General features: G+C 73.7%; 2 protein-coding genes across 2 annotated transcripts; both read left to right on the top strand.

Annotated features, from left to right (window-relative positions):
• The first annotated feature begins 150 nt into the window (after positions 1-150).
• On the top strand, positions 151-8,854 carry AMHR2 (anti-Mullerian hormone receptor type 2). The gene is made up of 11 exons (XM_062597085.1): positions 151-175; positions 293-451; positions 1,364-1,525; positions 2,526-2,630; positions 3,340-3,449; positions 4,057-4,281; positions 5,403-5,517; positions 5,751-5,911; positions 6,740-6,887; positions 6,985-7,121; positions 8,594-8,854. The coding sequence occupies exons 1-11, from the start codon at positions 151-153 to the stop codon at positions 8,852-8,854; spliced, it is 1,608 nt and encodes a 535-aa protein (XP_062453069.1).
• A 288-nt stretch (positions 8,855-9,142) lies between these two features.
• PRR13 (proline rich 13) lies at positions 9,143-11,219 on the top strand. The gene is made up of 4 exons (XM_062597367.1): positions 9,143-9,199; positions 9,885-9,932; positions 10,049-10,371; positions 10,473-11,219. Exons 2-4 carry the CDS (start codon positions 9,914-9,916, stop codon positions 10,527-10,529), a joined length of 399 nt encoding a protein of 132 aa, XP_062453351.1. The 5' UTR covers positions 9,143-9,199; positions 9,885-9,913; the 3' UTR covers positions 10,530-11,219.
• Positions 11,220-11,425: the final 206 nt, after the last annotated feature.

The following is an 11,425-nucleotide window of genomic DNA, read 5'->3' as shown; positions in this document are numbered from 1 at the left end:
TCCTCCTCTTCCTCTCCGGGGGCTGCCTCCGTGCGGGGCCCGTTTCTCTTCCAGGCAGGCGGCCCCGGCCCCCGCACGCGTCCTGCCAAGTCCTTCCCCGCCGCGGGGGCGGCCGGGCGCCCGCGCCAGGTGCCGGAGCCGGAGGCACCCATGGGGCTGGCGCCGGGGCTGCCAGGTAGGTGCCGGGGGTCCCCCGCCGCCGCTGCCGCCGCGGTGGGGAGAGCGCAGGGGTGGTGGGGTGGGGTGGGGGGCCGGGAGCCGCTGCCACCCGGCCGCTGGCTGTCGCCCGCAGGCGCCCGGAGCCGCAATCTCAGCTGCGTCTCCTACCAGCACCCGAGCGTGCGGGGCGGCCTGGGGGGCGCGGGGGGCCCGGCCCGCGGCACCGTCCGCTGCCCCCCGCCCCGCCAGTGCTGCATCGGCATCTGGAACCAGAGCCACGCGCTGGTGCAAGGTGAGGCCCGGACGCCTGGGACCGCCGGGCGCTGCCAGCTGCCCCGGGGGGGGGGGTGGGGGGGCGAGACGGGGCCGGCACAGCACCCAGGGGGCTCATCCTGCCCCGGGGGGTGAAATGGGGCCGGGGCAGCACCCAAGGGCTCATCCTGCCCCAGGGGGTTGAGATGGGGCCGGGGCAGCGCCCGGGGGGCTCATCCTGCCCCAGGGGGTTGAGATGGGGCCGGGGCAGCACCCAGGGGGGGCTCATCCTGCCCCAGGGGGTTGAGATGGGGCCGGGGCAGCGCCCAGGGGGGCTCATCTCGCCCCGGGGGGCAAGACGGGCCCGGTGCAGCACCCAAGGGCTCATCCTGCCCCAGAGGATTGAGATGGGGCCAGGGCAGCGCCCAGGGGGCTCATCCTGCCCCGTGGGGTGAAATGGGGCCAGGGCAGCACCCAAGGGCTCATCCTGCCCCAGGGGGCAAAATGGGGGCAGGGCAGCACCCGGGGGGGCTCATCCTGCCCTGGGGGGTTGAGATGGGGCCAGGGCAGCCCCCCGGGGGGGGGTCTCATCCTGCCCCAGGGGGTGAGACAGAGCTGGGACAGCACCCAAGGGCTCATCCTGCCCCGGGGGGGGTTGAGACGGAGCCAGGGCAGCACCCAAGGGCTCATCCTGCCCCGGGGGGTGCTCAGCACCCTCAAGGCCGCCCCTAGAGGCACCTGGCGGGGGGGGGGGGGGGAGGAGGAGAGCCCGGACGCCTGGGCCCCGTCCCAGCTCCGCTGCTCGGCCGGGTTTGACCTTGGCCGAGCCGCTTGTCCCGGGGGCCTTGAAAAAGTAGCGAAAAGCCGAGGCGGCTCCGGAGGGGACGGGGGACTGGGGGGGGACGGGGACGGGGGACGTGCCGGGACCCCGGTGACGGCGACGGGTCCCCAGGCTGCTGGGGCGCCGGGGGGGCCGGTTGCCCCTCGCCCGCCTGCGCCCCCAGCCCCGCGGGCGCCGTCCTCGTCTGCCTCTGCCACGGCCACCTCTGCAACGGCAACGCCAGCGCGGGGCTGGCGCCCCGGGCGGCCCCGGGTACCGGCGGGCCCCGGGGCGCTGAGGGGCACCCGGGGGGGTCCTGAGCGCCGGGGGTGGGGGGGGCACCGAGGGGTACCAGGAGGTGTCAAGTCTTGGGGGTGCTGGAAGGGGCTGGATGGGACCCTCTTGGGGGTTAGGGCGGGTGTGGGGACCCATAGGGTGACCAGGGGACCCATGGGTGGCTCAGGGACCCACGGGTGGCTCGGGGACCCATGGGGAGGCCGTGGGACCCGTGGGGTGACCAGGGGACCCATGGGTGGCTCAGGGACCCATGGGGAGGCTGTGGGACCTGTGGGGTGACCAGGGGACCCATGGGTGGCTCAGGGACCCATGGGGAGGCCGTGGGACCCGTGGGGTGACCAGGGGACCCATGGGTGGCTCGGGTGGCTCGCGGGGATCCATGGGTGGCTGTTAGACCCATGGGGCGACCAGTGGACCCATGGGGGGCTGTGGGACTTGTGAGGGACCGTGAGACCCATGGGGCGGGTGGGGGACCCATCAGTGGCTGGGAGACCCATGGGGGGGGGGTTGTAGGACCGCTGGGGTGACCGGGGGACCCGAGGAGGGCTGTGAGACCCATGGGTGGCCTGCGAAACCCATGAGGTGACCAGGGGATCCATGGGGGCTCTAGGACCCATGGAGGGGGGTTGAGGGACCCACAGAGAGACCAGGGGACCCGTGGGGAGACTAGAAGACCCATGCGGGGCCCTGGGACCACCCAGGTCCCAGGACCCACGGGTGGGGTTGGGGGGCCCATAGGAGTTTGTGGGACCCATCGGGGAGCTGGGGGGGGACCCATGGGTGGGACCCATGACGATGACCCAAGGAGCCCCAGGGCTGCGCTGGAAGGCGGTCTTGGTCCTGAGCCCCCCTGTGCTAAGGGGGCACATCCCACCCCGGACGCCTGGGTCCCTTGCTGGACTTGGGGGGTGGAGGGGAGGGAGGGACCGTGGGGCGTGGGGGGCCCCGGACGCCTGGGTCCTTTCCCCAGATGCGTGGCCAGAGCCGGCGTCACGGTGGCCCGTGCCCCCAGGGGCCGGCCGCGCGGGGCCCGCGGGTGCCCTGTGGCTCTGGGGCGCCGGTGGCCTCCTCCTCCTCCTCCTCGCCTGCCTGGCCTTCCTCGGTAGGGCCCGGGGACACTGGGTGGGGAGGGGGGAGATGGGGGGGGACATACAGGGACCCCTCAGCATGAGCCGCACCCATCCCTGGGTGCCCCCCCCCCCGCCAGGCCCACGGGTGCCCTGTGCCCTTTGGGTGCCCCTCGGGGCGTCTGGGCATCCCGGCGGCCCCGTGTCCCTGGTGTCCCCAGCTGCTGTGTCCCTGCGTGCAGGCGGCCCAGGGACCGCGGTCCTGGCGTCCCCAGGTGCGGGTGTCCCCAAGCGCCACGTCCCCGAGGCGCGGGGTCCTCAGGGTCCCTGGTGTCCCCAGTGCCATGTCCCCTGTGTCCCCAGGGTGCAGGGTCCCTGGTGTCGCTGCTGTGTCCCCACGTCCCCGAGCTGTGGGGTCCCCGGGGTCCCTGATGCCCTGTCCCCGGGGTCCCCGGGGTGCCGAGTCCCCACATCCCTGGGCTGTGGGGCCCCGGGGTCCCCGATGCCCTGTCCCCGGGGTCCCCGGGGTGCTGAGTCCCCACGTCCCTGGGCTGTGGGGTCCCCGGGGTCCCCGATGCCCTGTCCCCGGGGTCCCCGGGGTGCTGTGTCCCCATGTCCCCAAGCTGTGGGGTCCCCGGGGTCCCCGATGCCCTGTCCCCGGGGTCCCCGGGGTGCTGTGTCCCCATGTCCCCGAGCTGTGGGGTCCCCAGGGTCCCCATGTCAGGCGGTGGGTGCCCTCGGCAGGGCTGCGGCGGGCGAGGGCCCGCGAGGGGCAGCCGCCCCGGGGGGGCCAGGGGCTGGGGACCCCCCCGGACCCCCCCAGCCAGGACCTGCCAGCGCTGCGCTTCCTGCAGGTGTGGGGTGCCCCGGGGGGGCACCACATGGGGGGGCACCATCTCTTGGGGGGGGGCACAGTGAAGCCTTGGGCTGGGGGTGCCCATGGGTGCCCAAGGATGGGGGTACTCAGGGATGGGGGTGCCCATGGGTGCCCAGGGATGGGGGTACCTAGGGGTGGGGGTACTCATGGGTGCCCAGGGATGGGGGTATCCAGGGATAGGGGTGCCCATGGGTGCCCGGGGATGGAGATACCCAGGGGTGGGGGTACCCGTGGGGGCCCAGACATGGGGGTACCTGGGGTTGGGGGTACCCATGGGTGCCCAGGGATAAGGGTACCCAGAGGCAGGGGTGTCCATAGGGGCCAAGGCATGGGGGTACCTGGGGTCAGGGTGCCCATGGGTGCCCGGGGATGGAGACACCCAGGGGTGGGAGTACCCTTGGGGGCCCAGACACGGGGGTACGCAGGGTTGGGGGGTACCCACGGGTGCCTGTCAATAGCGACACCCAAGGGCTGGGGGCGCCCACGGGTGCCCGAGGATGGAGGGTGGGGGCGAGGCGGGGTGGGGTGGGGGGGTACCCAGGGCCGGGGCTGGGGGCGCCCACCACGGCGGTGTCGGGGCGCAGGTGCTGCAGGCGGGGCGCTTCTCGGCGGTGTGGCGGGGCACCCTGCACCACCGGCCCGTGGCCATCAAGGCGTTCGCGGCGGGGGCGGCGGGGCGCTTCGCCGCCGAGCGGGCCGTGCACGCGCTGCCGCTCATGGAGCACGACAACGTGGCGCGGCTGCTGGGCGCCCGCGGCGCCGGGCCCCGCGCCCGCGGCGGCCTCCTCGTGCTCCAGCTCTACCCCGCCGTGAGTGCACCCACGCCCCCGCACCCCCTCCTCCTCCTCCTCCTCCTCCTCCTCCTCACGCGCGCGTGCACGGGCTGCCGCGCCGCGCGGCTGCTCCGGGTGCTGCCGGGCGGGCGGGTGGGGGCTGCTGCGGCTCTGCATGGGTGCGCGGGTACGTGCGGGGGCTGCTGCAGCTCTGCACGGCTGCACACGCGTGTGCATGGGCTGCTGCGGCTGCGTGTGGATGCACACGTGCGTGCACGGGCTGCTGCGGCTGTGCGGGGGCTGCTGCAGCTCTGCACGGCTGCACACGCGTGTGCATGGGCTGCTGCGGCTGCGTGTGGATGCACACGTGCGTGCACGGGCTGCTGCGGCTGTGCGGGGGCTGCTGCAGCTCTGCACGGCTGCACACGCATGTGCATGGGCTGCTGCGGCTGTGTGTGGGTGCACACGCGCGTGCATGGGCTGCTGCGGCTGTGCGTGGGCTGCTGCAGCTGTGCAGGGCTGCACATGCATGTGCATGGGCTGCTGTGGCTGTGCGTGGGTGCACACGCGCGTGCACGGGCTGCTGCGGCTGTGCGTGGGCTGCTGCAGCTGTGCACGGCTGCACACGCGCGTGCACGGGCTGCTATGGCTGAGCATGGGTGCTCTGGGTGCTCCCATGCGTGCATGGGCTGCTGCAGCTGTGCATGGCTGCACATGCGCATGCATGGGCTGCTATGGCCGTGCGTGGGTGCACACACTTGTGCACGGGCTGCTGCAGCTGTGCATGGGTGCACACACGCATGCATGGTCTGCTATGGCCATGCGTGGGTGCTCTGGGTGCTCCCACATGTGCATGGGCTGCTGCAGCTGTGCATGGCTGCACACACGCGTGCACAGCCTGCTGTGGCTGTGCGTGGGTGCACACACTTGTGCACGGGCCGCTGCGGCTGTGCACGGGTGCTCCGGGTGCACACGTGTGTTCATGGGGTGCTCTGGGTGCCTGCGAACTCCGGCTGCACACGCGCACGCGCGGGGTTGCTCTGGGTGCACACACGTGGGCGGGGGGCTGCGGCGGGCGTGCAAGCGCGTTCCCGGGCGCTCCCGCGCGTGCCGGGGGCGCTCCGGGCGCGCACACGCGTGTGCACACCCGCCCGCAGGGCTCGCTGCGGCACTTCCTGCGCCAGCACGTGGGCACGTGGGCCGGCAGCCTGCGCCTGGGGCTCTCGCTGGCCCGCGGCCTCGCCTTCCTGCACCAGGAGCTCTGGCGCGACGGTGAGCGGGGCCGGCGGGCGGGCGCCCGCGCCTCCGCGCGCACCCCGGGGTGCCCGGCGCGAGCAGCGAGCTTCCTCGGGTCTCCGCAAGCGCCCCTGGGCGCGGGGGCGCCGAGCTCGCCCGCTCGCTGCGGGGGGCCCCCGCGCTCGCCCCGAGCTCGCCCGCCCGGGGCGAGCACCCACGGGTGCCCCTGGCAGCACCCATGATGCCGGGTTCCCCCCCCCCCCCCCCAGGCTTGTACAAGCCCAGCGTGGTGCACCGGGACCTGAGCAGCCAGAACGTGCTGGTGCGCGAGGACGGGACGTGCGCCATCGGCGACTTCGGGCTGGCGCTGGCGCTGCCGCCCCGCGCCCAGGCCGCCGGCAGCGCCCGCCACGCCGTGCCCATCCGCAAGGTGCCGGGCAGCCCGGCGGGTGGGAGCGGGGCTGCTGCGTGCCGGCGCGCGGGGCGGGTGCGGAGCCGCGGCCCGACGCCCGTGCGAGAGCCGCGGGGTGCCCGTGCGGGTCCAGGGGTGCCCGTGCAAGCCGGGCAATGCGTGTGCGAGCCCCACGGTGCCCGTGCAAGGGCCGTAGCACCCATGTGAGCCCTGCGGTGCCCGTGCGAGCCCCAGGGTGCCCGTGCAAGGGTGGCAGCGCCCGTGCAAGCCCTGCGGTGCCCGTGCGAGCCCCAGGGCACCCGTGCGAGCGCTGCGGGTGCCCGTGCGAGGGCGGCAGCACCTGTGCGAGCCCCAGGGTGCCCGTGCAAGCCCCACGGTGCCCGTGCGAGCCCCAGGGTGCCCGTGCGGGGGCGGCAGTGCCCGTGCGAGCCCCAGGGTGCCCATGTGAGCCCAGGGTGCCTGTGCAAGGGCAGCAGCACCCATGGGAGCCCTGTGGTGCCCGTGTGAGCCCCAGGGTGCCCGTGCAAGGGCCGTAGCATTCGTGCGAGCCATGTGGTGCCTGTGTGAGCCCCAGGGTGCCCGTGCAAGGGCAACAGCACCCATGGGAGCCCTGTGGTGCCCGTGCGAGCCCCAGGGTGCCCGTGCAAGGGCCATAGTGCCCGTGTGAGCCCCAGGGTGCCCGTGCGAGCCCCAGGGTGCCTGTGCAAGGGCAACAGCACCCATGGGAGCCCTGTGGTGCCCGTGCGAGCACTGCGGCACCCGTGCAAGGGCGGCAGCACCCGTGCGAGCCCCGCGGTGCCCGTGCGAGCCCCAGGGCGCCCGTGCGAGCACTGCGGGTGCGCGCAGGCGGGCACCCAGCGCTACCTGGCACCCGAGATCCTGGACGAGAGCCTGGACCTGCGGGCCTGGGGCCGGGCGCTGCGGCAAGCCGACGTCTACGCCCTGGCGCTGCTGCTCTGGGAGATCCTCTCGCGGTGCCAGGCCCTGAGCCCCGGTGAGCACCCATGGGTGCCGCCCCCTCTGCCCCCAACACACCCACACCCCTCCCCTGCAGCGGGGCGCCCGGCACCCGCTGACCCGGCGCCCCGCAGGCCGCCCCGTGCCCGAGTTTCGGCTGGCGTACGAGGCCGAGCTGGGCGCCAGCCCCACGCCGGCGCAGCTGCGGCGCCTGGCCGTGGAGGAGCGCCGGCGGCCGCTGATCCCCGCCGCCTGGCGCGGCGCCGGGCAGGTGAGCCCGCCTGCCCGCCCGCTGGGTGCCCTTGCCCCGGGGGGGTTGGGGTGCCCCCGGTGGGGGCGGGGGGGGGGGGAGGGCAGCCCCGAGGTGACAAGCAGGGTCGTGCGCAGGGAGGTCCCTGCATGGGGTGAGCATGCCCAGGGGGTCCCAGGGGTGCCCAGGGTGCTCAGATGCTAGTGCACAGGGAGGTCCCTGCACAGGGTGCCCATGCCCAGGGGGTCCCAGGGGTGCCCAGGGTGTCCCAGGGGTGCCCAGGGTGCTCAGATGCTCGTGCACAGGGAGGTCCCTGCATGGGGTGCCCATGCCCGGGGGTCCCAGGGGGTCCTAGGGTGTCCCAGGGGTGCCCAAGGGTGCTCAGATGCTCATGCCCAGGGAGGTCCCTGCACAGGGTGCCCATGCCCAGGGGGTCCCAGGGGTGCCCAGGGGTGACAAGGGTGCTCAGATGCTCGTGCACAGGAGGTCCCTGCACAGGGTGCCCATGCCCAGGGGGTCCCAGGGCTGCCCAGGGTGCTCAGATGCTAGTGCACAGGGAGGTCCCTGCACAGGGTGCCCATGCCCAGGGGGTCCCAGGGGTGCCCAGGGTGACAAGGATGCTCAGATGCTTGTGCGCAGGGAGGTCCCTGCACAGGGTGCCCATGCCCAGGGGGTCCCAGGGTGTCCCAGGGGTGCCCAAGGGTGCCCAAGGGTGCTCAGATGCTAGTGCACAGGGAGGTCCCTGCACAGGGTGCCCATGCCCAGGGGGTCCCAGGGGTGCCCAGGGTGCTCAGATGCTAGTGCACAGGGAGGTCCCTGCACAGGGTGCCCATGCCCAGGGGGTCCCAGGGTGTCCCAGGGGTGCCCAAGGGTGCCCAAGGGTGCTCAGATGCTCGTGCACAGGCAGGTCCCTGCACAGGGTGCCCATGCCCAGGGGGTCCCAGGGGTGCCCAGGGTGCTCAGATGCTCGTGCACAGGGAGGTCCCTGCACAGGGTGCCCATGCCCGGGGGTCCCAGGGGGTCCCAGGGTGTCCCAGGGGTGACAAGGGTGCTCAGATGCTCGTGCACAGGGAGGTCCCTGCACAGGGTGCCCGTGCCCACGGGTGCCAGGGACACCTAGGTGTCCTTGTCTGGGGTGCTTGTCCCCAGGTACCCTGGGGTGCCCAGGGATGCTCGGAGGGATCCCACGGGTGACAAGGGCGCTTGGGTGCTCCCTGCATAAGGTGCCCGTGCCCAGGGTGCCCAGGGGTGCCCAGGGTGCTCAGATGCTCATGCCCAGGGAGGTCCCTGCACAGGGTGCCCATGCCCAGGGGGTCCCAGGGGTGCCCAGGGGGTCCCAGGGGTGACAAGGGTGCCCAGGGCTGTGCCCTGCCCGGGGTGGCCCTGGGTGTCCGTGCCCGGAGGGGTCCCCGCCGGGGAGGTCCCGACTTTTTGCCCACGGGCGCCCACCCGCCATGGGGGCACCCCGGGGTGCTGAGGCGGGCGCCCCGCAGCCCTCGGGGGGGCTGCAGGAGATCCTGGAGGACTGCTGGGACCCCGACCCCGAGGCCCGGCTCTCGGCCGAGCGAGCCCACCAGCGGCTCCAGCGCCTGGCGGCCGGGCCCCCCGGGGACCCAGGCGTCCGGGCGCCCGCCACCGCCGCCGCCGCCCCGCCACCCTCCGCGAGGGACCCAGGCGTCCGGGCACCCGCCGCCGCCCCGCCACCCTCCGCGAGGGACCCAGGCGTCCGGGCCCCCCCCGCAGCAGCCGACTAGGAGGTGCGCAGTGCGGGAGGGAAACTGAGGCACGGCAGGTGGGGGACCCAGGCGTCCGAGCCCCCACCCAGCGGGTGCAGGGGGCCCAGGCGTCCTGCTCCCTTCCCGCCGCCCTTCCCGGTGCGGGGGCCCAGGCGTCCTTGGCTGGAGGCTCCTCCCCTCCGGCGCTGCTCAGCCGAAAGGGCCCAGGCGTCCTGGTGCCCTCCCCCACCCCGTGCAAGGGACCCGGGCGTCGCGGCTCCTCCCCCGACCAGCCCCCCCCCGCCGCCCCCGCCCCTGCCCGGGGGAGGGCCCAGGCGTCCGGCTTCCTGCCGGGCGGGGCCGCGGAGCGAGCGGAGGCGGCAGGTTGGAGCGGACCCGACGGGGCCCCCCCCAAACCCACCCCTGCGCCCCCAAACCCGCCGCCCTGCACCCCGAATCCCTCCCGCGCGCCCCGACCCCCTGCGCGGTCCCCCCTGCACCTGCCCCTCCCCCAGGCACCCTGTGCCCTCGCTCCCACCCTGCACCCCCCAAATGCCCCTGCACCCCAATGCACTCTGCACCCCAAATCCCCCCTGCACCCCCAAATCCCCCTGCACACTAACCCCCTGCACCCCCAAATCCCCCCTGCACCCCCAAATCCCCCTGCACCCCCAATACCCCCCCTTGCACCCTTAAACCCCCTCTACCCCCCTCGATCCCCCCCTGCACCCCTAGATCCTCCCTGCACGCCCTGACCCACCTGGCCCCCCCTGCACCCCCAAATCCTTCACGCGCCCGCTGATTGCCCCTGCACCCCCCGCAGCTCCCAAACGCCCCTGCACCCCAATTCCCCAGGGCACCCCCAAACCCCCCAAACCCCCAGCACCCTGATTTCCCCCACACACCCCGCCTCCCTGCACCCCCAAAGCCCCTAGGGCCCCCCAGCCCCCCCCGAGGCCCTTGCACCCCGTGATATTGCCCTGCACCCCAAGTCCCTGGGATTTTTGGGGGGCCCTCAGCGTGTTTGGGGGTCCCCGCTCACCCCGTGTGTCCCCCCCCTCACTTCCAGGTCTGGGAGCCGTCACCCACCGTGGTGCCATGTGGGACCCCAACTCCGGTAAGGGGTGGGGGGCACCCCAAAATGGAGGGGGGCTGCTCTGCCCCCCCGGGTGATGGGGGGGGTCAAGCAGGGTCCCCCTAATTTTCTCTTTTCTCCCCCCCCCCCCGCCGCAGGGCAGCCGGGAGCCCCCAACCCCATGTACCCCCCCCAGCCCACGTACCCCCCCAACCCCACGTACCCCCCCCAGCCCCTGCCCCCCCTGAACCCCGTCTACCCCCCCCAGCCCCCTTACTCCCACCCCGGGGTGCCCCCGCCGGGGCCAATGGGGGGCCCTGCGCCGCCCCCCGGCCCCCTCCCGTACCCACCGGGGCCCCCGGGGTGCCCCCCGGTGCTGCCCCCCCACCCCGGCGCCCCCCACCCCGGGCTGGACGCCAAGGCGGCGAAGAAGATGAAGAAGCGGCTGAAGAAGGCGCAGAAGAAGCACAAGGCCGGGAAGGTGAGTTGGGGGCACCCCGGGGGGGTGCGGTGGGACCAGGGGGTGCCCCCCCCCCCCAGGACCTTCTCCCCCCCATCGTGGGTGCTCTCCTGTCCCTGCAGCGCTCTTCGTCCTCCTCGTCGTCGTCCTCCTCCTCCTCCTCCAGCGACTCCGACTGATGCCACCGCCGCTGCGGAGCACCCGTGTCCGGCTGTGACCACCCACGTCCACCCGAGCCCACCCGTGTGTCTGTGACCACCCATGTCTGCCTGGGTCCACCCGTGTCCACCTGTGTCCAGCCATGACCTCCCATGACCACCTGAGCTCACCCACGTGCACCTGGGGCCACCCATGTCCACCTGTCCGGCCATGACCACCCACAACCACCTGAGCTCACCCATGTCCACCTAGGACCACCCGTGTCCACCTTGGATCACTCATGCACCTGTGTCTACCTGTGACCACTTGTGTCCACCTGGGGCCACCCATGTCCGCCTGGGACCACCCGTGTCCACCTGAGCTCACCCATGTCCACCTGTGACCACTCGTGCACCCATGACCAGCTGTTTACCCACGACTGCCCAGCACCCAGGACCACCCGTGTCCAGCCATGACCACCCGTGTACTCGTGACCACCAGGCACCCAAGACCACTGAGCACCTGGGACTGGCTGTGACCACCCGTGGACCCGTGACTGCTGAGCACCAGTGTCCAGCTGTGACCACCCATGATCTCCAGGCCAGCTGTGCCCAGCTGTGCCCATAGTGTCCCCATGGCCGTGGTGGCCCATGTCCCCTCACCCTATGGGCACGGGGTGTGTGGGGGGGTCCTGGATACTGGTGTGGGTGCCACGGGGTGCAATGGGTGCCCAGGGGTGCTGGGGGGTGTTGGGGGTGCTGGGGGAGGTTCTGGGTGTCAGAGGGTACCTCGAGGTGCTGTGGGGTGCAGTGGGTGCCAGGGGGTGCAGTGGATGCTACAGAGTAGCAAAGGGGGCTGTAGGGTGCAGTGGGTGCCCCAGGGTGCCATGATGTGCTGGGGGGGTGTGCAGTGGGTGCTATGGGGCACATGGGGTGCT

The sequence above is a fragment of the Rhea pennata genome, chromosome 29, assembly GCF_028389875.1.
Source record: "Rhea pennata isolate bPtePen1 chromosome 29, bPtePen1.pri, whole genome shotgun sequence".
Classification (NCBI taxonomy): domain Eukaryota; kingdom Metazoa; phylum Chordata; class Aves; order Rheiformes; family Rheidae; genus Rhea; species Rhea pennata.
This window is presented reverse-complemented; position numbering and strand designations above follow the sequence as displayed.

Excerpts from the sequence above, each read along its gene's own strand:
- AMHR2 (XM_062597085.1), top strand. The coding sequence starts at position 151 with ATGGGGCTGGCGCCGGGGCTGCCAG. Across the intron at positions 4,282-5,402 it reads TGCTCCAGCTCTACCCCGCC|GGCTCGCTGCGGCACTTCCT; the intron begins GTGAGTGCACCC and ends ACCCGCCCGCAG. Across the intron at positions 7,122-8,593 it reads CCTGGCGCGGCGCCGGGCAG|CCCTCGGGGGGGCTGCAGGA; the intron begins GTGAGCCCGCCT and ends GGCGCCCCGCAG.
- PRR13 (XM_062597367.1), top strand. Across the intron at positions 10,372-10,472 it reads AGAAGCACAAGGCCGGGAAG|CGCTCTTCGTCCTCCTCGTC; the intron begins GTGAGTTGGGGG and ends CTGTCCCTGCAG.